The following is a 27,865-nucleotide window of genomic DNA, read 5'->3' as shown; positions in this document are numbered from 1 at the left end:
GCTTGAATAATGAAACACAAAATATATTACCAATCAACTTCAGACTGCAAATTAAACGACGTTTTAACGTTTTGTAACGTTGTAATTTCGCAAAGCAAAGAATCATTCTGTTTGTTGTTGTGAGTTGAAAAAAACTTTTTCACCGAGAACATTTCTTTTTTTCTATTGTTTTCCCGACCACGCACTGCTCACGTGATCATTCAGCTATAAAACGCGAGATGCTGAGCGTTTCTGCACAGTCGACAAATTAGTTGGTCTGAGTTCGAATCTAGTGTTGGTCAAACTGGAAGCATCAAAGTATAACTTGTTGTGTTCTTTCGGTGGTGAGAATAAGTTAGAGTTAGAACAATAATGTATGAATACTGCGTAGATGAGTTTGTACCATTTGATGTTAAACAAGGTGGTTTGTAAAATGGAGATCAATGAGCCGCAGTAGAAATTATTATTCAAATCATGCGTTTGTGTTGGTTTGTTCAATATAATTTGATGTTGCATGATTTGTCTTGTTTTCTTTGATAAAGAAAGGAGAATCTGATGTTTATGACTCACAATTGTGTTTTGTAGCCTCAACTACCTTACTAAGGTTTACTTTAATTTGCTGACTAGCAGTTAAAAAAACATTAAAAAATGTCTTTCCAACAAAATCAAGAAGAAAACAGAACAACTTCAACTGAAGAGACTGAACAACCATCGCCAGGAAATCCTGGTAAGTTGATTTTCAACAATTTATTAAAGAGATTGCTCAAATATGGCATGACGTCCTCTGGTGTTTGCGAGAACTTTTATATAACCATTGTATGGTTGGCTGCATGACCGATTAGTGAAAACCTTCGTACGACAGTCGAAAGGGCGCCGGTTCTACACCGCTGAAAAGCACGTTGCTGTTTATATGGTAAGACACTTAATGACGTGCTTGGTGGACACAAAAATTAACTTCCTTTCCCATGGCATGTAACAGTAATGACAAAGTAAAGTAACCTAAGAATCAAGTGCTAAAATATTCTGACGTTTTTGTATCGCTGTTTTAGTGGTTTTGTTTCTACATAAACATCGTAAGCATTAGACACCCCTAAAAAGGAGAATTGAATTGTGACTTCATAACTATAAATAACTGTAAATTGTTTTGTTTCTCACAGAACAAGCTCCGAGCAACATAGCTGTTCTTCAACAGCAAGTAATTCAGCAGGACAACCGGCAGCAGTATGTCCATCATCATCAACATGTTGATCATCAGTCGATCCAGGTTGACCAGCGGCAGTATCACGCCCATCAGCATCATCATCATCATCATCATCATCATCATATTGATCAACAATTAGTTCAGGTTGACCAGCGACAAAACATAACCAACATTATTCCTCAATCAGAACAAAGCAATGTTTCATCTGGAGATCAGGAAGGTTTGTAAGATGTTCATGCTATTATCAAAAATATAATTTTCTAGTTTTAATATTTAAACTTTTATTCGCAGAAGTGGGCTTTAAAAATTGCCTCATTTTTAATTGAAAATACTTTGCATTTTCTTTTGCTCGGGTTTTAACATTTTTGAGGAAATTGATAAAGTAAACCTCAAAAATTTTTTGCATTACTAGATTTTTGATTGGTCAATTTTTTCCCTCTAAAAAACATTCTGCTTGGGTCAATTGAATGTTGCATGTGTCAGTTGCATTGAATATAAGCTGCGTTACATATGGAGAGCCAAACAATTGAAGTTGCCCTTTCATAGGTTTCAGACAAAATTGACCTAATTTTTCCGTATTATTTCTGTATAATTTTAAAATTTATGATTGAAAATTAGCAACATTTTACACTAATGTAAACCAATATTATCTGAGAATGTTAAATTTTGTGGCGATATTAAATATTTAGATTTCTCTACAAGCTGATTGTTTGCAACAATTTAGCGACATCTTGAGTTGCTTTCATAACATAAAGCAAAGTTAAAATGTACTTGAGGTATGTTAACATGCCATTGATTGTGTATGGTTGTTGCCTTACGTTACGAGGTGTGATGTGAATCTTTCTCGATAACAACAACTACAAGATAAAGCTGTATTTCAACTAGTGTTGCCAAAATTGAAAGTCGTTAGGATCATATATTTCATGTGGAGAATGTTTGGAAGTTTTAAAGTGGGTATTTGGTGATACTTTGTTGAGTTGGGATCGTAGAAATGCGCAACTAGTTAGAGAAATTTAAATTTAGTTTTAGGGATAGTCACCACTTTAGCTCAGTGGTTCCGCGCCCTACTCAAAACCAAGCAGCGCTGGTTCGGCTCTCGAGGTGTGCGCTTGAGTATCGTAATTCAGAACTGCTCTCCTTTCAGCGGCACGTAGTAGAGGGAATAATTCACAGAGCACACCATCTTCCTCTATAAAAACAAATACGGTATAAGACGAAGCCATGCTTTAAGTAGTGTTGCCAAAACTGAAAGCTACTAAGAACATAAACTTCCACATGAAGAATGTTTAGAAATTCCAAAGTAAGCATTTTGAATTACACTTTGTTGAGTTGGATTCGTAGAAATACGCAACTAATCAGGGAAATTTCAGCTTGGTTTAGGGGAAAATCATTTGTAATTCTTTGAACAACTGATTTTAACGTTCATTCAATGGAAAGTTAATTTTGACAAATTTTTGATTTTGAAAATTTCTTTTTGTCATTAGACCTCAACAAAGCTTTCGACAAACTGAAGAAAACAACTCGACAACTCTACAAATCCGAGTTTGATGTAGATGTGTCGAGGTTTGATAATGCAGCATCGAATTTTCCAGAAGTTCACCCAGAGCTTCTGTCGGTAGACTTCTACGAAGGAATGTTCATTCCCAACGACGACCAGTATGATCCCAAAACCAGACAAATTCAATTTAAAGAGTCTGATAAAGAAGTTTCGATTGATGAATTAATTTCACGTATTAAGTCACAAAGCTTCATATCAATTGTCGGTTACCCTGGGGCGGGAAAGACAACGTTATCAAAGCGCCTGGCAAGGCGTCTTGACGAAACTAGAGACTTTCTTGTTCTGAGGATACCTTTCATGAGCATGAATGATTGCGATGACAAGAAATTAACTTTGAAGGAATTTTTACTTGGAGATGTAGATTTTGACTTGAATACAGAAGAAAAAGATTCTGTTTTCAAATGGATAAAATATCACATACAAAATTGTTTTTTAGTTTTTGACGGATTCGACCAGGTGAACTGGAATTTGATGGATAATGTGGAAAGATCGAATTACGATACTTTACTCAGCTGCTCGGAGCTTGTGTTGAATCTGTGTCGAAAAACTTTTTTACCTAATTGCCACATTGTATTCACCTCACGACCACACGCCATCCTCAAAATTCTTGCAATCTGTCGTCCTAATAACCAAACCTATTTTGTTGGAGACTTAACTTCTGAAAATATGAAAAAATTATCTGTTGCTTTGATAAATGATGAACAAAAATCAAGTAAAATTTTTGACAAGCTAACTGTAGAAACTCCTCATCTAGAATCCTTGTGTCACAATCCTTTGATGCTACAATTATACTTAGGAGCTTCTCTTGGTTCATCAGATGAAACTGTAAATATTTCGTCAATGACAACAATATTTCATCGTGTGCTGGAAAACCTCAAATCATCAGGTCACGCCGTTTCTCTTTCGGATCAAATCGTTATTAGTTTATCAAAACTAGCATTTCAAGCTACTAAGAATAAAACAGTATTAATCACAATTGAAGATCTTCAGGAAGAACACCTAAAAAGCGAACAAGTCCAAGCACTTGTTGTGACATTATTTGGTTCAAATCAAAGGTGTGGTCTTTTGGAGGGTAACCGACGATTGTATTTTTCACACCAAACTTTTCAAGAGTTTTTCAGCGCTTTATACATGGTCGATCAAATGCCGTTAGAAAATTTCACAACATTTGTTCAAACTAATCTACTGGTCGGTCACTGGTCAGTCGTTGTTCAGTTTTTATCCGGACTGCTGTTGGATCCATGGATGAATGAAGGTAATTATGTTTTATAAACAATGCTTTGTTATCCAACTAAAATCGTGATTGTCCAAAATTGGACAATATGTTTTTCATTACAGCAGGGGTTCTTAACCATTGTTTCCAGGGGTTGTGGGAATGCTGAACCATTAGGATTAGTTACAAAATGTCGCTTTGTATAAACGTAAACAGCGATAAACACTTCTAAATTAATCCGTCATCAGAAATTACTTCAAGTAGGAATATCTATTAAACCACCTAAACTTTATAACTGTAAATAATGGCAGGGAAATGATAAGTGACTAAAGAATGAGTGACTGAACACTTAGCTAAGTACACACCCAACCGAAGAACAGATACCAAAGGTGTTAACATTTTGTCGTAACCTATAGTAGCCTGTAATCACAAGACAAGATTGCGAGATAGGGAGCGGCGACAAAGAACAATCCGGAAAGCAATTATGACATAAAGCAAACATAATTTAACGTAAATTCAGTAAGCAAGATGTCCTCCCAGTGAAGAACTGCTTGTTGAGCTGCGGTTTGGTTCGTTTTCGTTAAGAAAAATGCAAATTAATATTAGGGAACCAAATGTTTATTATCGCACCAATGACTGCAGCATCTGTTTGACCCGAACTCTGGTTTGAGTTTATCTACATCTACCGGTATCAGACCCGAAGGCAAAATCATTTGGTCACTGAGCTGGTTCACTCCAGCACTGATAAATAATGTAAATAGGACGTAAAAAATAAATCAAGTTTTCATGATAGATTTAATATTTTGCAGATGAAAAATCGCGAAAACGGGAAGTATTTCTTTCAGAGTTGTATAAGAAAACTCGAAAAGTTGCTGCTGGTAAGTAAATGTTTTTACATAGTCAACACAGTTTTCTATGCTAAGGATGTACTACGAATTTTGGGTTGGCCTATATTTAGGCAACTGAAAACCAACATTGCATTGTTGTTTTGTTGGGTAGTTTTGTTTATAAAAATGTTTTCAGGTTAAAAGTGATCAAAAGATGAAAAATTGCCAAGTAAATGAAGTCAGCCAGGTTAAGAAACAAAAGATCTAGCAGCATAATATATTAGTGTAGATATAAGCACGGTAAGCATAAGAGCATAACAAGTAAGCTGTAGCTTACAAAATAAAGTGGAAAATCGTGGTCTTTTGGTCACATTCAAGCAAAAGTACTCAATTCTTTCAGTGAGCAAGAACTTTTCAAGTTGAACTAATATTTGTCAACCATCTCGTTAATAGCTAGTCAGTAGCGTTGACAAGGAGATCCAGATGGTACGTTCAGACCTTGCCAGAAATTTTAGGGTCCTTGACCTTTTCAAAGAGCACGGAAACCTGATAGCCTACCAGTTCCAAATTATATAGTAGAACAGCTGCTCAGAGTCAAAACTGCATATTAAGATTCATTTTGCTGGGAAAGCTTTGTTACATTTGACAAGTCATAATTTATCAACTCTTCTGGCAGTGAGTCTTCCAGATCATCTAGATAACAGTGAACCAATGTTATAGCGCTCTCTTCAATTTCGCTAATTTCGGCTCCAATCCAGGTCTCGTTTCGACATTAACTATTTTTTAAAATATGTAACTGTACTTAAAAAGTGGCTGCGGCCATGAATCGAGGAAGATTGAATTCGGTTTGCTTTTTTTCTTCTGTCCTCAGTGGTTCAGGTCAAAGTTGGATCAAAATTAAATGTAATTAATTACACATTTTTATGTAAACTACTGTAATTGTAATTGAGACAAAATATTGTTGCTGTATGCAGTGGCGCTTGTAGCTATTTTTAATGGATAGACTGCAAAAATGTTTCACTGAAACAGCTTGAAATCCAGGGACTTGAATAAAATGAATCTCAAGATCAATATATATTTTTTTTTTATCTAGATACGCTGTTAACTTGTCTCGATGCTGCTAACGTGTTGCAGTTGACATGCCCCTGCCCGTATATTGTATTCAACTCAATTTTTAGTTGTCTTTGTTGGAACGCAAAAGAAGCGATATTGTGAAAATAAAGTTCACTAACTAAACCAACAAAAAGAAAAGGTGACAAAACCGCAATGGTTTAACACGTGCATGTACAAGATCTACTTTTATGGTAGGCTACATGTAGGCTATCATGGCCACCAAACCTGATAGTTAAAACAAGTAACTTAAATGGATTAGTGCATATGTGTCAAACTCCCGGCCCGCCCTGCAACATTTTTTGGCCCACAGGATAGTATTAAATTCCTTTTAAATCTGGCATGCCGATATGCTGCACCATGGCGCCCTCTAGTAGAGGCCACGTCATCGCGCGTACTTCAAACGTGACTGACGGCCTATTCTAAACTTAATCAGTTGGGAGGAAGATGTTTCATCTATAGTCTATTCTTTATGCTAAGGTTCTAATTTTACTGAACATATTTTTTGTATTTTCCTTAACTTGTTCACTAACTATGCATCTTTGCCAGAAAGTAGAAGTTTAGTTACAACTTACAAACTTTATGAAAAGCTGAAGCAGTTACAGTTATGCAGCTTAGTTTAACAAAATTAGGTATAAGCTACAATGTTTTCGTTTCAAGGAGCTTTTATCTGTTCATGAAGTCATTGGTTACACAGAAAATTCACAACAAACTGCCATTACCAATCTATGTTTCTTTTAAGTTTCTGCCCAGTTTCCTTGAAGCATGTTGTGGGTAAAGTAGGCAGAAAATAGTATTTCTTCCAGGTTTATTAAAGTTAGTAAATAGAGTAGGCCTATATAATAAATCTCCATTTATATGTTCAGTTGTATGCAATGTTACTCACTACTGGTAAGTTAGTTTAACAGCTTCAGTCAATTTTGAATGTTGATACTAAATGTTTACCTGTACTTTATATTACAAATCTTCATGTATTTTTTTGCTTGCCAGCAACATGTCTTCTGTCCACTCACCATTTTCTTATAGATAACATAAAATATCAATATTCACAAAAAATTACTTCACTGATATTACATTTATTTTCTTAAATACCAGTACCAAAGCTAATCTTTGTAGAATGTAATGTTATTAATTTGTGTGGATTACTTACTGTATAGACATAGGCGTCGAAATAGGGTGGGCAGGGTGGGCAAAATATGTTTCGCCCACCCTGTTTTCATGGCACTTATGAAGTGTTCGTTACAATTATTTCCGTTTTTGTTAAACGCTGAATTATTCAACTAACTGCAGCGCAACTTCTTGTTTTACGCTATGTCTCTCGCTAGGTATCCGACACTCCGACAGAACAAAGCAATTCCGCAACAACCCTGCGTTGAAAAAAAGGCGGTGCTCGCTGCATTGTTACGTTTGTTACGTTACTGCATTTTGTCATGGCAACTGCCACACGCTAGCAATTCCTGGTGAGAGAAAGCCACGTTTGATCTTTTCTCCGAAAGGTCTCACTTTCGTTACATCACAATCAAACTTCAGTTCCGCCTCAGCGTAAGGGAATATGAATATGACATCATAATGAACATGACAATAAAATAACCGATACAAACTAAAGACGTACTGAAACAAATCTTTCCTCACAAACTTGTTGCTGGGTATAAATTGGGGCACCGCTCGGTGTTGTCATTTCATTATTGAAATGTTAAACATGAAGCAAAGTCAAACATCTATTCGCGCATTCGTTAAACCAGCTTCCAAAAGGCGTCGAGATGATAACGCTGAAGAAGCCACGTCCAGCACGAATGAACGTAGAGATGACATTGATGAAGAAAGCAGTGCTTTAAGAATGGACAGTGGTGAAGTCAATGTCTCAGGCAATGCACCGGTAGTTGTAGAAGACAGCATGAGCCATGGATCTCTACCTGCTCCATTTGACGTTAGCATGCTGCCAGATCAGCTTCCGGCTCGGGAAGGTCGTGTGTTGCAAAGGAAGCTTTTTTCCGAATTCCAGTGGATGCGTCTTAACCCTGATGGTACTTGTTACTGTAGATTGAAAACATATCTGCGTTCCACACAAACGCAGCAGCGCTTGAATGACCTGGCAATTTTGAACACCCATCGTGAACATGCTGAGGTACTTGATCTCGCCCAAGCAGTTAATGAGTTTGTTTCGCGAAGCCAGACGCGTCGCAACAAGTTTGGATGGAGTACATAAAGCAGTTAACAATGTGTTGTCTTTCTGTATGTCGTTCATTTGTTCTTGGGTTTTTTATTAGTGCTTTCGAGTATGTACGCCTATTTCCAACAGGTTACATTTCTTTCCGACTTGGTTACGTTTGCTTTTTTGTATAATGTCACGCTGCATCTTGTTTCCATTTCGGAAGTTCTGAATACATTTTCGCCAAACGTACAGTAAGTAGCGTGATTAATTGAAAAATTATTTTAAATCTGAAAAAGTTGGTCAAATAAACCTTTTTCTGTTCAGAACTACTTTACAACTGAACTCGTGGTGCGTGATTGAATGACCACATTGTACGTAAGGTTGGCGCGGTGCAAAACCGCAATATCCGCACAGTCAGCAGTCACCTGTCCGAACATTTTGGGGCAAATCCGAAGGCGCCACTTTAAAGATAACAGGTCACGAGTCACGCGCTTTTTAGGTCGCAAAGGAAAACATAAAAGAAGTTTGTTTAGTTTAGCAGCGCTCATAAGATCGCAAGGTGCAAGAAAGCAAACATCAAACCTATTAAAGCTTAATTGCTGCAGCGACGCTAAACGCAGTCTTTGTGAGAAAGACTAACCATTGCGAATTTGCGAACATACACATTCAATGAAATCTGTTTGAAAAATCTCGCCCACCCAGAATTCCTCTCTTCTAAGAAAAAATCGACGCCTATGTGTATAGATAACTAACAAACCTTAACTAACTTAAATACGGTAGGCTACTAACTTTCAATAGGCTATACTGGTAGTACAACAATTTTTAATAGATTGACTGCCCAGTTTCAACAACTGTTTAGTTTTGTAGCATCTTTATTTAATACATGCATGATGGGGATCTTTATTTGTTATGCTTTGATTTATTTCTCGAGATGTTTTGATTTTTGAAATACATACATCTTGAGAATTCATGATCTGCATGTCAGTAGAAAGTAGTTAACATGCATGGTTTGATGTTATTTAGATTTACTAATCTGATTAATTTGCATGAAAGATAATTCCTCTGTTATAAAAAATGCCTTTAAAGTGTTGCGTACCAAACTGCAATTCAAATTATAAGTCTACTGGGATTGTTGTGTCCATATATAAGTTACCACAGGATGAGGAAGACAGAAAGAAATGGATAGCCATGATACCGCGTTCAAATTTAGTAGTAACGAAACACACAGCGATTTGTCGCAAACACTAGCCAGATGATTGCAAGATGGTTGCTTGTCGTGGAAAACTGCGCCCCAGTGAACCCCCAAGTGTCTTTCCCAATATTCCAAGAAGCTGTTTGTCCTCACCTCCTCCCAAATGCAGAAAAACAACACAATCTTCTGTCAGTGTTCGAAGTGTTTTGCCAGATGAGATCGCAGAGTTTGAAAAGGCTGATATGCTTACACTGAATGAGGTTGAGAAGAAGTTGCATGATTCAGAATTATTTGTATACAGTGATGTTGAAAGTAAAATTATTCAGTCAAAAAAAAGGACGCAAGGTGTACCACATTTCATAATAAAATAAAAAGTGATTTAACCTATGAATCATTTCACTGTGGATCATCATGTACAGTTAACATACTTTCAGCAAACAGAGTCACTTCTTGCAATCGTTGGTCTACTCTTCATGAAATTATTCGATTTTTAAAACATAAAGAGCAAAACCACAAAGCCCAAATCATTTTTGAGCAACTGAGTGCCACAGGAAAAGAGAAAGTTGGGAAAGCTATTTATTCACCAGATTCAGTCACTAGAGCATTTGAATATTTCGCATTGTCAAGATCATTATACAACCGATTTCGTGAAGATTACAAGCTCCCGAGTGTTAGTACACTGACACGTATTACTTCGAAAGTGGATAACATAACTGATTTGGCTTTCTTAAAAAATGTTTCAGATGGTTTACCTGCGCGTCAACGTAACTGTGTTTTGTTGTGGGATGAAGTATATATTAAATCTATGATCACATACCATGGTGGCATACTATTCGGCAAAGCTGCAGATCATCCAGAATGCTTAGCAAAAACTGTTTAAGGGATGATGGTAAAGTGCTTGTTTGGTGGTCCGGAGTTCCTGGCAAAAGTTCTACCAGTGAGTAATTTGACATCAGATTTTTTAATCAGTCAAAGTGAACCTATTCTGCAATGTATCAATCAGTCTGGTGGAAACATTTTAGCAATTATTGCAGGTGGGCATCAAACCAACCAAAAATGTTTTAGGAAACTTAACACGGTTAAGGGGAAACCATGGCTCAAAGATGAAGGAACATTTTTGCTGTATGATTATGTTCATGTTATGAAATGTATTCGAAATAACTGGCTCACTGAAAAGTGTGGCGAGCTGGAATTTGAATTTGATGGTAAGCGTCAGGTTGCAAAGTGGAGTGATCTAAAGCGGTTACATGAAATGGAAACAAATCATCTACTGAAGCTTTCGAAGTTAACAAATGTGGCTGTTTCTCCAAAACCAATTGAGCGGCAAAAGGTGTCAACCTGTCTGCAGGTATTTTGTGATGAAACTGTCGCCGCTTTACAAACCCATCCGAAACTGAAACATCTTCCTGTTGCAGGTACAGCAAATTTTATCAAAATTTTCATTAAATTATGGAAGATTCTTAATGCCAGAAGACTTGGTACTGATGTGAGATTTAACGATCCAACTAGTGTTCCAGACAATTGTTCACCTAATCAAACGTTATATAAAAACCGTTCAGGTCTACTGAATGTTAGTGTATTACGTCATGGAATTTTTCCTAAACATGAGCAGAGATTGCACCATCGTTCGTACGACTTGTGTCAAACCTGTTTAAACCTGTTTCAGTGTCAAACCTGTTTAAACATGAAATATTGGTTCACCAGCTTTGAACACCTGTTTGAATTGCGTGACAATGTCTTTCACTATTACGTCACAGTACTGCGGACGTGAGTTTGAGATATTGCTATCTATTCTGGTCATTCGTGAAATGGTTGCTTGAGAGTTAGTCGCACATTTAACTGTTTGCTTAGTGCTTGCTAGCTGGACAAAAATTCCGTCTTTATCTAAGTAGTTTGTATTGTAGTGACAGTTTTTAGAGGCGTACGGCGTTGCGTCCCATTTTCGATAGCCGCGGGCTAATTTTACAGAAATACAATTTTGAATAGACGTTTCAGAAGAGTGTTTCTCTTTCGGTCATTACATACAGACGAACGGATTCGGGAATTTTATGTTACAATTTTCCCACGAAGAGATTATGGTTTACCGCTGTGACCATAAAAAATAAAGACGTGGACTTGTTAGCTGGTAGGCCAAGAAGCACTAGAAGCACAAAAAAAATAAAGACGTAGTTGTTGGTTGGTAGGCTACAGAAGCAAAGAAATAATAAAAGAAGATCTTGTTGATTGGTAGTCTACAGAAGCAAAAGAAAATTAAAGACTTTTCTTCTCAGTTGGTACTGAAGAACTTCAAGCTAAAAATTAAAGGCGTTTCTTTGTCGGTTCTGAAGAAAAAACTACATTGACATTCATTGGCAAGATAAAAGATTAAAGACAATTGATCTGTGCTTGAAGATTCAAGTCGAAGAATCCAAGCAAGTTTTGTGGAACTTTAGGACTTCATATACCTGTACAACTACGGTATTGTGCATTTAAATTCCTTTTTATATTTTTACGGTCTTTGCAGTTAAGTTTTTTATAACTACTGTAATAAATTTGTGTGTTTGTGCAACTTAATTTTTTAATTGGTAAATTTAGCCTCAACATTTAATATGTCTACACTCGGTGGCGACAGGGACTCGACCGCCGTAGACTCGACTGAGTTTAAGCCTGATGATGTTCTTTGCGGTCGGGCAGGCCATTCTGGGGAAGGACCCAGTAACGATGAGGCTAAGTCAGTTCGAGAGGCCCGACATCTTAGAAGGGATATTTTGACTCAAATTGGGGAACTTTCTGTAGCCCTAGGTTCTTTGAGTGATAAGCAGGAACTGTTAATTTTTCGATTTAACTTATCTACTCTAGAAGAGGAATTACGGCATTTCCATACTCTTTTAAGTAAAATTTTTAACTCTGCAATTTTGGCAGAACTTCGTGATAGGGTAGATCCCGAATTTAACTCGTTAAAAAATAACTTCGAACAAAAAGTAAGTGAGTTCACAGATATGTTGGATGCTGACATACATCCTGAGGATAGCGCCTCAAATGTAAGCACTAGGATGTCTAAGAGTTCGTCTCGGATAGTTGCACAAATTAACCTACAGCTAAGACGAGAGGAGCTCCAGATCCAAGCTGAGGCCGAAGCGAGAGCTGCTGAGGCCGCCGCGAGAGCCGAAGCTAGAGCTGCTGAGTTCGCACTCAAAGACGCTCAGTTGAGGGCTGAACAACGTAAAGAGGTAGTTTTAGCTGAATATCGTTCAGAGTTGGGCTCCCGGCGTAGTTCTAAGAAGGGCTCTTCTAGCCATTCCAGAAGCGAACATCAATCGCAGTTTAATTTACCTAACCTTTTCCAGACGCCTGTTCAATCTGTAAGTGGACCAGTGCAATCCACACGTTTTCAAGCTGTTTCAGGAGGTCTCGGGGCCGCGGCTAAGGGTCTTCCGAAGGATCTAGAGCCAAGGCCTGCGAATGTTAGCCGAACTCCTCCCCCAGAGCGTACAGGTCACGGGGCCGCTATCACAAGTAATGTTTTGCCCTCTTCACAGTTTTCTGCGCCGCTAGGCTTTGATCGCCCAGCTACACGTAATTTGGGTGGTTGTGAGAGGCGTGTCGCGTCTACTGATTTTAACGTTTGTGAGAATCGTGATCGGGCTGTGCATGTGACTGAGCCCCCTCAGCCCCTTAAGGGATATAGCTTGTCTTCTCCCGCTAAATCGAGTTCTCAACAACAGGATAGCTTTTTTGAATACCAAAATAGTAGGACGTTTTTCGATAAGGCGGCCTTGATTGGTTACGATGGTAATAATATGCCATTTATCTTCTTTAAAAATCGTGTTACGGCCTTAATGGCAGCTTCGCCCTTTAAAGGAACTCGTTTGACTTTGTTACAAGCAGCTTGTGTTAGAACAGCTGCGCAAACGATTGCTAATTTGGTTTCCGACACTCCTGGCTTGTCAGAGGAAGACAGGATAGAAATGTCATTAGCTCGCTTGTCTCAACGTTTTGGAGTTCGTGGAGGTCTTTTCGCCGAACCAGAAATTAGAAAGTACCGCTATGGTAGCAAATTGACTTCGATCTCTTCCAGTGATTTGAAAGAGTTTAAAGATGAATTGTCGCAGTGTCTGCTTTACGCGCAAGCTTATGGTCAGCGTGACAAATTGGAAGGACGTTTTGTTTTGGATTTGGCTAAGCGACTCCCGTTTGACGCTAAGCAGCGTTATCTTGACTTTTTAGGTGATCAGTATGGTGGTACTGATGAGCCTACTTTTCAGAGTTTGTTTGATTTTGTAGTACGGGAGGAAACGCGCAAGTCGACTGATTTTAGCATTATGCTAATGGGCGATTCTGGTGAGTCGCAGCATTTTAAAAAGTTTGGCAAAGGAAAATTGCCTTCTTGTCCGGTTAGGCAGACGTCGGTAAAACCCCATCATAATGTGATTTCAGGGAGTTCGCAGTACTCGACTGTTGTTGGCGCACCGCGCGGTGGTGTGGCCAGACGTAGTGACATACCGGCATGTTTTTATTGTTCGTCACGTGGTCAAGTTGAATATCATTTTTTGTCTAATTGTAAAGAATTTTTGCGCTTGACACCTAAAGATCGGAGAGATGTCATTGTGAAAACTGGCAAATGCTTGAATTGTTTGCGCCAGCATATGGTTAGGGATTGCGTTCATGCAAACAACTGTCGTAAGTGTGTCCCTAACAACGATAGGAAACACTATTTTCTTCTGCATGATTTTTATGTGACGTCACGTGATTCTCTGGATTCGATTGGCAAAGATGATGCTGGTGCCAGAGTTCCTGTGCGTAATGTTAAGATTGGAAATGTTAAAGCAGCTTTTAACCGCGTTACTGCTGCTCGTGTTTTGAATCCAATAACTGGCAAATCGAAGTTGGTGTATTGTCAGCATGATCCTAGTTCGCAGTTGACGTTTGTTTCGAGTGATTTGGTGTGTGAACTTGGTCTTAAACCGTACGATAAAGCGTCGTTTAAAATGGATACCCTGGCTGGTCAGAAAGCTACCTGTGCTGACCTTGTCAAACTCAACATCCAGTCGTTAGAGACAGATGAACTGTTTTGTGATATGACTTCGGTGGTTAACCCAGCTTGGGCTGATGATGTTAAAACTTTACCGCACAAGCAGGATTTAAATGGTTTCCGTCATTTTCATGACGTGAATATGTTTCATTTGAATGATTGTAGTACTGTAGATGTACTGATTGGCAACGACAACGCTTATTTGATGTGGGCCAAAGAGGAGCGTGTTGGTGAAAATCGTAGTGAACCGCATGCTTTGCTCACTCCTCTCGGTTGGTTGGCTTGTGGTGGTAAGTCACCCTTAGATGAAAGCGTTGCTAATGTGTGCAGAGTGCAGACGTCTTCAGAGTCGGATGTCATCTCTGGCTTTCAGCGTAAAATTGAGTCTCGTGATATGGAAATAGCAGACCTGAATAAAGTCATTCAGGATTTGACCTTGCAAAATGAAACCTGTGAATTGTCTCGCAATGACATTTCGGCTAGAGAACTTGTTGAACCGAATATTGAGTTGAAAGATGGTCGATTTGAGATACCTGTACCGTTGAAGGAAGATATTGATTTACCTAACAATTTTGTGTTGGCGTCAGATAGAGCTGCTGCTTTAAGGAAGAAGGCTTTAAAACAACCTGAACTTTGTGATTTCCTTACTGACACCATGAAAGATCTTAAATCTAATGGCTATATTAAGCGTGCTGGTGAAGCAGAAAATGTAAAGGGATTTGAATGGTATTCACCATACTTTGTGAGGTCACAATTAAAAAAGCGTATTGTTTATGATGGCAAGTCTGAATTTCGAGAAACTTGTTTTAATGATGTAATGTTTTCTTGTCCTGATTTGTTAAACCTTCTGGCAGATGTCTTTGCTAGATTTCGGCTTGGGAGATTTGGTTTCATGGCCGATGTGATTAGATACTTTTTTCACATTTTGGACTCTTCAATTCGTAAGCCCAATTTTATTGAACTGCTTACGTACACAGGCAGTGCCGTTCGGATCGTGAACGAACGCCCTTTGGTACCTTTGAGTGACGACCCTAGGGATTTTACTGTCATCACCCCTGCCTCACTTTTGACCCCATACTTAGACCTATACTGTGTTGTTGGGCAACCACATGATCGTGACCAATTAAGAAGGGATTATCGGTTCAATTTGTCACTTTCTCAGCAGTTTTGGAGTAAATGCATCGATTTTTACTTGCCAGGTCTTCAGGGCCGGAAAAATCGGCTAAAAATGGCCGATAATTTGGAGCCTGGTCAACTTGTAGTGGTAGGTTCTCTCCAAGACATTGGTAAACGTGGGAAGTATCAACTTGGGAGGGTGCATGAGGTAGTTCCACAAATTAGGAAAGGGAAGCCTGTGGTTCGTACAGCCAAAGTTGCCGTCTGCAACTATGATGAGAGTACGGGGAAAGTGAAAGTAGACTACGTGTTGAGAGATATTTCGTGCCTCGCCCCCGTAAAGAACACCTAAGTGTTAGGGTTTGAGCCTGGTTTTGTCTGCGGTGGCCGACCCTTGTCTGAGCCCAGAACAGTCGGTTATTATCGCAACCATTGTACATAGCGTCATTTTAGCGTGTACCTATGGTACCAATTTCATGTATCGTCGTGTATTATTCGTATTGCTGTTCATTCTTTGCATGCCCTTTGTATTTGCGTATTAACTTAAACGTGAGTGATTCAAACAATTTGTGTATCATGTGTTTTTATTCATTGGCTCACAATTGTCGTCAATTCTTTTTTAGTTATGCCATGTCAGACTGTCATAACTAGGGGCCGCTATATTCCAGACAATTGTTCACCTAATCAAACGTTATATAAAAACCGTTCAGGTCTACTGAATGTTAGCATATTACGTCATGGAATTTTTCCTAAACATGAGCAGAGATTGCACCATCGTTCGTACGACTTGTGTCAAACCTGTTTAAACCTGTTTCAGTGTCAAACCTGTTTAAACATGAAATATTGGTTCACCAGCTTTGAACACCTGTTTGAATTGCGTGACAATGTCTTTCACTATTACGTCACAGTACTGCGGACGTGAGTTTGAGATATTGCTATCTATTCTGGTCATTCGTGAAATGGTTGCTTGAGAGTTAGTCGCACATTTAACTGTTTGCTTAGTGCTTGCTAGCTGGACAAAAATTCCGTCTTTATCTAAGTAGTTTGTATTGTAGTGACAGTTTTTAGAGGCGTACGGCGTTGCGTTCCATTTTCGATAGCCGCGGGCTAATTTTACAGAAATACAATTTTGAATAGACGTTTCAGAAGAGTGTTTCTCTTTCGGTCATTACATACAGACGAACGGATTCGGGAATCTTATGTTACAATTTTCCCACGAAGAGATTATGGTTTACCGCTGTGACCAACTAGGGCAGTGATTCGGTCACCCGATGACCCAAGGCTACAGTTTTTGCTAGATGTTGCAAGCATGGCAGAAAAAATGAAGAAAACTGGCTCAGTCAGAATTCGTCAGTTAACGGCAGATACTGCCAACTTCTTGTATCATATCTGCCATGGTTTTGTAGATCTAGCAAAGTATTTACTTTCATGTGGAAATGATTTTGTAATCTTTGGCTGGTTTACAACAGACCCATTAGAAAAGTGCTTCAGTAAACTTCGACAAGGGTCTGGAGGTACCTATTTCATTACTGCTATATCAGTTTTGGAAAAGGTAAGAATTCAACACGCGAAGCTCTCACTACAATTAGATTTAAAGTTTGATGTTGCCGAATGTCATGCTTGTGCTGCTTGTAATCGTGATCTTGCAGAAAGTGAGCTTGAAGTTTTGGATAGCTTATGTGCTTTGGAAGGGAAAGTTTCAGAAGAGGTTTTAATTGCAATGGTTTACAGTATATTGCTGGGTATGTTGAGTTGAATAATGGATGTGCTATTGCAGAAGACACATACTTCTATTATGAAAGATTTGGTTCATATGTTGATAAATTAAATCGAGGTGGTCTGACACGTCCGAAGGATAATGTTGTACAGTGGTGTGTATTTTGTTACATCTTTTTTACAAGTGTTGTTGGTAAAATGTGTCGAAAATTTATTTCCTGTAACTTTCTATCCATATCTGAGCGACATTGCTTTTTCATGACATTGTCGCATTGTCGCACATTGGCTAATGTATTTTTAAAGAAGTATGCCCTGTTGCCAAGGCCGGATTAAGGTTTTGATGGACCTGGGGCTATATGGTAATCTGAGGCCTATATTTCATTCCCCTTATTGTACCAATCACAATTAAAATGAAATAACAAAAATTATAGGCTATCCGAACTACAGTATTTACTTATTAAACACATTCAAATGACATGTTTTCTGGATTTAAACAAAGCAAAGCTGGTAATAACATCATGGGTGTCTATTTTTTTCCAAAATTTTGTTTTCAATGCAAAGTAGAGCTAAGGAATGCAACCTTTTCTGGCCCATGGATGAACGCAGTTGATTCTTTACTCTTTTAAGCTACAACAGATAGATAGGCTACAACAGATTTATTCTTGTTTAGGCTACAACAGATACGTTAGGAAATGCATACATAAACTCATTTTCATTGATAAATCTAAACGTTTGAGTTTCTTTGCTCCATTCGCTGTTAAAATGGTGTTGTTTTAGCAGTGAAGAAAAATGAATCATCTCTTCAGGCAGTGATTCTTCTAGATCATCTGGATAATTGTGAAGCAATGTTTTTACACTCTCTTCAATGTTTCAAGTTAGACATGGTGTTTAATTCCGCCAGAAACGAAAATATTATTTGAAGACGATCGTACGCTGCAATTTGGGATTTCATACACAAAATAATTTAGGCAATGTTTGGCAAATATGAATCTACTTTAAATCTGCTCGATGGATCAAGTGATGTGTCTTCAGATCCACCTCCGCTATCCAAGAATACTTTTCTTCTCTTCTTTCTTGAAATTTCTTCAATATAATGATTCATTCATAGCTTGTCACGCCAGTGTCGGAGCCAGGTAAGAGCATTGTTTGTGATGTTTTTGAGGTCGTTGTCATCACATGAAGGGCTAAGGGGGCAGTTGGTGAGGATGTGCTTCATCTTCTGATTGTCTAGGCCGCAATCACACGTAGGGTCAGTAGTCATCTTCCATCGGAAAAGGTTGCTTTTATTTCTCCCGACTCCGCAGCGGGCTCTATTTAGGCAGCACCACTCTCTTCTCTCAAGGGTGGGAGTTTGTTGAAGACTTACGGAAGGACTTGGGATGGCAGGATATTGTGTCCTATCGGGCTCAGAGGTCCACATTTCTAATCGTGCAGCTGCCGCGCTTGTGTGTTCCAATATAATGATGACAGCCACTTAATACTCTACCCTTTTCTTCGAATTCTTAAAATTGGGTGTTTTAACAAAGTCATGTAGACCATGAAGACAATTTGTTGCCTTAATCGAAGTAGTTTTGCCATCCCGCAGTGCCCGACTAGTTTGTATGAAGCCGTTCCATTATGCACGACCATAACTCAATTAAATTAACGGTTTGAAGTTGTAGAGCACGTTAGGTCTCGCACCCCCTTGGAAATTAGCTGACGCCCCCTGGGGAGGCGTTCCCCCTGGTTAAGAACCACTGGTTTACACAGTTAGCATTCGTCCTATGATTCTCGTCCTTTATTCTTTAGATCCTGACAATAAGCATGTCAGTTGCTCTTAGTAAGTTGTTATCGGTGGGCCTGGGGCTGCAGCCCCATCAGCCCCCGCCTTAATCCGGCCCTGCCTGTTGCAGTCTCCCAGATGCTCAAAAGAAAGTGCATTGAAAGTGCTAAAACTTTTATAGGATATAGTCTATACATGCTGATAGCTAAAGGCATAATGCTTCTTTGAATCTTTATTTAGCTGATCTGATGTTATAAAAATGCCTTGTAGTTTATTTGCATATTTTTCCAGGTAAGCTTTTACTTTCCATGCAACTTTTAATGTTTTTAAACAACATTTCTACTGTATCTATTTAGTAAGTATTTTCTGCTTCGTTATATGGCTGCATTTATCAGTAGTAATCGTTCACCATCTAAAATTAACCACTTCTATAGTTCTATTGTAGTAAATCACAATATAATTGTGACTCATTTGACTTTCTATCCTACTCGTTCATTTTGTAAAATTACAGCTTTATATTCTATTTAACCTTATTGTTTTTGCATTTTAGGCAGTCACTCTAGGGCTAGGCAGACTGGCTTCATTGATTAATTTGTTGACTGTTGATATTTGAAGAGTTGAGCTTAAAGTTTTGAAGTATAGCTCTGTCTGTCAGATGAATATGAAAACAGAATTTCACCATTTATAAGTGACTATATGACAGAAGAACATCGCACGATTAATGGTATGAACTACAGAGACCAACGCCGATCCTGATCAACCAACACCAGGTGCCTCTCCCTCCATCAACTGATGACTCAGAGATAGCCATGTATCAGATTCAGAGGGTGAACACTGACTCATTTTGATGTGACCAGAACTGCTTACATGCTTATTGTTTTGTGTATATTATGTCTAAACTCAAAACTATTCTTGGATAAAATTACCAGCAGGCATATTTTTGTTTACTAGTTTCTACTGCTCTAATCTCACTGTATTTTCTGATTGTATAGGAGAGTTGGATGTAATATCTGTCTAGAAGGTCAACACATAAGATCTTTTGCAGCGCGATCTAACGAACGGTATAGTTTGAGCAACCTCCGGCTCACCCGCATTATAGGCCTACTGTGAAGGCATGATTCAATTGAAAACTATTGATCAGCACGATTTTGTTTAAATTGCTATTAATGTTGCATGGAAATTAGTTGCAGATATGTATGGTGCTCAGTACTTTATTTCTACCCTGTTTAAATTTTTTTGTGCTTTTATACTGTTGATGGTTTTATATTTTATGCATCCAGTACTTGAATTTTTTGAATTACGGTACTACGTAGGCTACTGTTTAAAGTCAATAGGGGAAATGCAGAAAACTGATTCGTAGAAATTGTGGTCTATCAACATTATGCAGCGATTCCACTGTCATTTGCTTACCTAAACTAGCCTACTGAAACTGCTGTTATTACTAAATGCTATTTGTAATACAGTAAAACATATGACGATCAACTTATATCCATGTGATATTGTTTGTATATTAATTACAATAATTAATAAATTTTGACGAAACATCACCTAACTATCAATAACGTTCCAGGAAAGTGACAAAATCGTGTTTTTTTACACAAAGCATATAGGCCGTCAGTCAGATCTCGTGCGGGCACGATGCGGTGGCTTCTATTATAGCTCGCCGTGTGCTGCAACATAAACAACTTCAAGTTTTAATCAATCATAAACTTACATAAATAAAGTAAACAATTACGAAGTTATACGCGATTAAAACTTAATAAATGTTTAGTTTATAAGTACTGTACACTTGTACAGTGCATATTTGTACCAGCCAAAATCCTCAATATGCTTCATCAAGTTAATGTTAAGACAACAATTTATTGTCACGCAATAATCGATCAAAAGACATTGTGGGTAGATTCCAGGGTTGCCATATTGACGAATTTATGGCCAAAATGCAGAAATCTGGCGATTTTTTAAGACGTTTGTCTTCATATTTATGGTTTGACATTTTGGCGAATTTTGAGAACTTGTTTGGCTAAATTAATTCCTTTGGGCGATTAATCAATATGCTAAAACGTGCTTGAATGCTCGGGAATTTGACACTTGAACCTAAAATTATGTCGTTTACTCACCTACTGACATTTTTTTTTTTTTTAGTCACACCGTCACACTAGCGCACAGTGTTGGGAAGACTTAATTTCCTTGAAATATATTTTGTAATAAATATTGAACTAGTCTGGCCCACGACTTGTATTGAATTTTTAATTTTTGCCCGGGGTGTATTTGTGTTTGACAAGCCTGGATTAGTGGAAAGAAACAGCTGTCTCCTTGTTCCTAAAAAACTGGAGTGCCAGTTGTTGAAGCAATGCGGGGACGACTAAACCTAACAACTATCACAAAAACAAACTAGATCATAGCCTATATATTGAAGTTAAGAAATATAAATACAAGGACTATTTACAAATTTTATACAAAAATAAAGTGCTTTCAGCAACGACAGTGAGTAGCCTAATGAGTGCAGAAGATAAATACACAACATGGCAGCTGGTTGCCTAGATTAAATAGCATTATCATCATTAGGTTCCTTCCTCGTGTTGACGGTTGGATACAATGCGTCAATGTTTTCGACTATGAGCTGTTCGTACTGCATTTTCATAACTTAAATAGCATAGCCTACACGTATTACAGTTTACATATTACAACTAAGGGTTGCTTTGTCACACCATAGACTTTATATTAGTAGACGAAAACTGCGAAAAAAGAAAAAGGCGATTTTAATGCAACAAACCAAAGCGGCGTTAAAATCACGCGTCTTCTTTGCCACGCATGACTGGTGCTAACTGGCTTTCCATTGGCAAAACAGAAAATGACACTTTCTTACAATTTCAAACATCTGGAAGCGGAAGCTTCATGCTTATACAGGAATAGCAATGGCAGTGTCTGGTGAAAACCTATTTCTTTCTAATGAAGATTGGGAAATACACGTGGAGGTAATAATTGAGACCGTGCTTCGGACAGTGAAATACAGTATTTCAGCGGAACTTTTACTGGTAATACTTCAACTCTGTCGTTGATATAGTCTGTCTAAAATCTATGGTTTAACATGTTAATCTACTTCAACAGAGACTGTTTGTTGTGGTTCTCTTTACAGCTGCCTATTTTGGAGCTGCGTAAAGGTCTGTGACCCAGACTTTTGCCGCTCATACCGACTTCCGCCCGTAAGCTTCATGTATTAAAAGTTATGAGATAGTTTGTTGTGACTTTGATTACATAGCTTTAACCCTTAACATACCAAGCGGGGTCTCGTAGGGGCCCCAAAGGTGAATTTTTTTTATCTCCTGCCTTACCTTTAGCAACAATTTGTCTCCTTATCTGTGTATGTGTCATAAATTTAAGCAAGTTCAGTATAGTGCAACAAAAATTAAAAAAATATTTGAAACATATGCAAAAAACAGCATAACGTTACCTGGGGTCCTGATTGGACCCCCTTGGTATATTAGGTTACAAATGCTGAATTTTATCCAGTTAACTTCACGCGAAAAATGTCCTTACATTTTGCCAGAGTTTGAGAATTTGATGACAAATCAACACGTGGTCAAAGAAAAGAAAATGCTAAACTTGCAGCTTTACGCGAAATTTGGGATGGATTTGTAGAAAACTGCAAAAAAATCTATAAGCCATTTGAAGAAGTAACGGTAGATGAACAATTAGTCTCTTTCCGAGGGAAATGTCCAATGAGACAGTACATGAAATCAAAACCAGAAAGATAGGGAATTAAAGTGTGGGCAGCTGAAGACGTGAAAACCACTTACCTGTATAATCTCCAAGTCTATACTGGAAAACTTCCTGGGAGTGCACCAGAGAAAAATCAAGGACATCTGGTTGTGTGTACTGTGTGACTTGATGAAATCACTGTTTGCAACTGGAAGAAGTGTTACCATAGATATTTTTTTACATCACTGCCAACTGCAGAATTTTTGCTCCAGAAACATATCACCAAGACAGGAACACTGAGCAAAAAAGTCAGATATTCCTGCAGTTATGGATTTGCGAAGGGACGGTATGTTTTATCGTCAAAGTTTATCTTTTCAGATAAACTGTCAGTTGTAAGCTATGTGCCTAAAAAAACAAGACGGTTCGTTTACTATCTTCTCAGTATCTTGATGATTCACTGTCTAATGAAGATCACAAGAAACCCAACACGATACTTGAATATAACTGCACAAAAGGCGGAGTGGATGATGCAGACAAGTTGGTGAGTGAATATTCTTCTGCCAGACGAATGTCAAGATGGCCTTTCCGACTTTTTACGAACGTGCTTGACATTCAATTCAACATTGGAGCCCTGAATTCCTATATCACTTGGGTGTTCAAAAACAGAGACTGGAACAGTAGAAAATCTAATCGAGGATATTATTTTTTGACGGAGTTAGGCAAAGAATATTTACGAAACCTAATGTCTTGCGCAGAGCATGTAATCCATCTGGTTTTCAGCTTCACATCGTTAGAGCTATTGAAGGTATGGGAGTTTCTGTAACTCGAAACACTGAAGCTTCAAATATATTCTTAACGTCAAGGCAGCTAGTGAGACGGAAGAGAGGAAGATGTTTTTAATGTCCTTGAAACAACGATAGAAAAGTTAACATTATATGCTCCAAATGCAAACGTTTGGTTTGCGAACAGCACCGAGTCACCAACACAACTGTAACAAGTGCAAAATAATGTGAAGATGACAGTGAATGAACTGTGTGTTTATGAATATGATCCTTTGTCTAAGTAATTTATAGAAACACATATATTATACTGTATGTGATGCTAAGACTAAAATTTTAGTTTCTATAACACTTGGGGTAAGAACAGGGGTTTGTTACAGTGCCATAAAAATGGCATCTGCTTTACTTACAATTTCAGCAATCTTTCTTTGTTTCATTAGGTGTATAAACTGTAATCTACAGTAAGTAAGGATGAAGAAAGTAGACTACAAGTTGGCTTGTGCTTCAGTGTGCCGGTATGCTGATTGTATGTATTGTTAGAGAACGCAAAACTGGCTCAGCCACCAGTAGCTGCGATAGTGTAAGCGCAGCAGTTGTGTTGGTTGTGTTGGCCAACTGAGTCTGGTGCTTGATGTTCGCCCCATCGAGGATTATGTTAACCAGAGCAAAGAGGGATGGTGTCACAGAATTTATTAATTTATTGTTTGATAAATGTAGCGAAATCCATCGGGCGCAATTTGCTTGTGTTTGAAGTCCGATTGCTCGCTTTGTAAAAAAGCTATCAACCTCAACTTTTGTTTGTAAATAAACAGAGATATGTTCTTTAAATTAACGTTGATTAAATGCTGGTATCTTTAAAAATATTTTTCGGATAAACTCTTTACTCTTTACCTAGGCACTTTACCTTTACCCTAGGCAATATTTATAACTTTTAGAGTCTGGGTTACCTTTATTTGGGTAGACGATAGCTTGTGCTTTGCAGCAATGGTTCAATTGTTAAAATCGAAGCAGAAACAAGCAACTTAGGACAACTAATTTAATAAAGACATAAAATGATCGCAGACTGGCGGAGACTTGTATACTTGCTTCGATTCAGAAATGCAACGAGTCATCGGGCGCTATTTGCTTGTGTTTGAAGTCCGGTTGCTCGCTTTGTGAAAAAGCTATCAACCTCAACTTTTGCTCGTAAATAGACAGAGATATGTTCTTTAAATTAGCTTTTATTAAATGCTGGTATATTTAAAGATATTTTTCGGATAAATGGTTAAACTTGGTCAAGTTCAACTCTTTACCTAGAAAATATTTTTAACTTTTAGAGTCTGGCTTACATTTATTTGGGTAGACAATAGCTTGTGCTTTGCAGCAATGGTTCAATTGTTAAAATCAAAGCAGAAACAATCAACTTACAACTAATTTAATAAAGGCATAAAATGATCGCAGACTGGCGGAGACATATATACTTTATAGGCCTACGCTTGCTTCGATTCGGAAATGCAACGAGTCATCGGGCGCTATTTGCTTGTGTTTGAAGTCCGATTGCTCGCTTTATGAAAAAGCTATCAACCCCAACTTTTGCTTGTAAATAGACAGAGATATGTTCTTTAAACTAGCGTTGATTAAATGCTGGTATATTTACAGATATTTTTCGGATAAATGGTTAAACTCAGTCAAGTTCAACTCTTTACCTAGGAAATATTTTTAACTTTTAGACTCTGGCCTACCTTTATTTGGGTAGACGATAGCTTGTGCCTTCCAGCAATGGTTCAATTGTTAAAATCGAAGCAGAAACTACAGAGATATGTTCTTGATTAAATGCTGGTATCTTTAAAAGTATTCTTTGGATAAATAGTTAAACTTGGTCAAGTTTAACTCTTTTCTAAGGAGATATGTGGTATTTTTCGGGCCTGTATTACATTGCTTTGCATAGGTGAAATCTTGTGCTTTGCAGGGTTGGTTCAATTGTTAAAATCGAAGCAGAAACAAGCAAATCACAACTAATTTAGTAAAGGCGGACACTTGTATGCTTGTTATCGTCATAGTTGACTGCTTTCACCCTACTTTTTCACTAATTTTTGGTCGATACCTCTCCGTGACGTCATCGCTTTTTTTATCCGTGACGTCATCGCTTTTTTAACCAGGGCGGGGACTTGTATACCAGCTCCAAAACTTCAAAGACCTTGAACAGAAAAACTTGTGAAAACGAAACAAAGTGAAAGCTCTAATCTGGCAACACTCGCCCACGAAACAATGCTTTTTGATCGTAACCAGAAAAAATAGCCACTTTGTCATTCAAAATAATTGTTTATATTTTGTTTGCGAGGTAAATAAATTAATGTTTTATTCTTACGTCAGCAACTTGGATTCAATGTTTGATTATTTTATGGTTGGAACCAAACTGTGGTTTTAGATTACAACCTGGTTAGCCGAGCTAATATTGACTGATATTATTCCTGCATCATTAGATCACAATGATGATGGTCGCTCCATCATCGCCATCAGCAGAATCCTGAGGGAAGGCAACGACAAGGAAGTGACCGTGGCCGCAAGAAGTCATTTTGATGGAGGGAGGATAATGATGATATTCTCCGATACTCAGAATGACTTCCATGCGGTGACGTCATTCCTCAAATTGATGCCAGGGCGAATTGGAATCCTTAATCTGTGCTTTTGCAAAATGAATTCCAACCAATTCCGTTCATGGAAGGAGGCGATCAAATCCATGCCTGGATCCGTAAGTCATGTTTAACTTTTATAACCAACGTTTAATTACATTGATCCATGGTTGCATTCACATCAGTTGTTACGTTGATTCAACGTTACTTCACATTGTTTTATCGTCCGAGTCCAAGTCAGTTTCCAATTTTGATTATTTTAGTTTTGTTAAACTTTTAGAAATAAACAAAACGTCACAAACAACAACATTATTTAATTGTTGCATCATAATTATTTGTGTTTAGATTGTTTGCATGTATGTCCAATTCAACTTCCTATCTGTCCATGACGTCATCGAGGTAATGAGCAAAGTTGAGGAGATGCTTGTGATGGTGGATTGCCTCGATGATGGTGATGGAAGGTGGAGAATTGCGAACATGATGGAACGATCCATGTTGAAGGAAGCTCTGGATGGGTCGAACAATAAGGTGAAAGTAACGTTGTATCAACGTTATCTAACATAACATGTAGAGTACATTACGTTGTATCAACGTTACCTAACATAACATCTAGAGTACATTACGTTGTATCAACGTTATCTGACATAACATGTAGAGTACATTACGTTGTATCAACGTTAACTAACGTCACATTTACCAAACTCTAACCTCGAATTGTTTATAATATTTTGCTTCTGGTAATTGTAGCCTAGCTAACCTAGGTAGCCTATGGTACTGCTATTTTGCATTCATCAAATGCTGGCATTTGCACAACAATCTAACCTCTTAGTGTTATTTATTAAGTAAGAATCGATTTCGCTATAGTAATAGCATCTTCAGCTAGCACATCTAAAAAAGAAAATTTGAAAATACGTAAAACGAACAAATAAAGCAAACTCCGATTTATCAGCATGCATAAAATTCTATTTTAAATAGATGGTTACGGTACATAAAATTAAAATCAAAACCTGCAAGCCTAAATCTTAAACTGGTGTTCTGCCACGATTTTCAACACTATACTGGTACAAAATTTAAGAACACATGAACATTATCATCCATCAAGTAAATTACAATCGTACAACAAGGCGAATACAAAGAAAAACGCAATTTAGATTACAGTCCACTGCCATAAGTTTACATTGATATAACGCCAAAAAGAATAAAGTGTGAATGGGCATTGGGCATGGTTGAATAATCTACACTACAGGGGTCGGAGGTTGCTGATGACACGGGAGTAACAAAACAGACTAGGCCTAAGTGGTTGGTCGAATCAATTTTTGTATGTTAATGGTGGCTTTAATTTTATGTAGCCATTTATCTTCAGCGATGTCTAAATATTGTTTGCTGGGTTGTTCGGCGAAAATAACGCAAAAAAGCCTACAATCACCAAAGTCTGTTATTCTATCCTTGATTCTACGTCAATAGACATTGTATCAACGTGAAGTATTTGCATCAACATTACATTGATTCAACGAAGTTCCATCAATACACAGTTGGAAGGATCCAAAGTATTCCAAGTTTGGAAAACTTCTTTAATTTAATTATTCGCTTCGACTTTTACAGAAGTTGATTATCTGCGCTGGCGATGACGACGTCATCATCCACAAGGATCGACTTGGTTGAAATATTTTGTTGTTTATTTATTTGATGTTGTTTTATGTTGAATTAATGTTATCCCTTCTTTGTTTATTACATGACGACCACAAAGTATCAACGATAAGCGACGTTGTATCAACGTAAACTTCAATGTTGTGATAATGAAATTGTTGTCAGGAAAAGGTTGGGGAGGTCACCTCTCTTCGACGACATCTAGTGTTGCTTATTATTTATTTATTTAAAAATTTCAATAAAAATTTTTATTAGTTTACTGTGTTGCCAGGTGAGTCAATATTGCAGTGT

At 37.9% G+C, this 27,865-nt stretch overlaps 1 protein-coding gene across 1 annotated transcript; it reads left to right on the top strand.

Annotated features, from left to right (window-relative positions):
- Window positions 1-577: 577 nt before the first annotated feature.
- LOC145766371 (uncharacterized) lies at window positions 578-27,865 on the top strand. Its single transcript, XM_082578072.1, has 7 exons — window positions 578-706; window positions 1,137-1,400; window positions 2,665-3,993; window positions 4,761-4,829; window positions 25,778-26,046; window positions 26,273-26,455; window positions 27,530-27,865. Exons 1-7 carry the CDS (start codon window positions 628-630, stop codon window positions 27,587-27,589), a joined length of 2,253 nt encoding a protein of 750 aa, XP_082434198.1. The 5' UTR covers window positions 578-627; the 3' UTR covers window positions 27,590-27,865.

This window comes from Aplidium turbinatum, chromosome 1 (assembly GCF_918807975.1).
Source record: "Aplidium turbinatum chromosome 1, kaAplTurb1.1, whole genome shotgun sequence".
NCBI lineage: Eukaryota > Metazoa > Chordata > Ascidiacea > Aplousobranchia > Polyclinidae > Aplidium > Aplidium turbinatum.
Note: the sequence above shows the minus strand (reverse complement) of the source record. Positions and strands in the feature narration are given on the sequence as shown.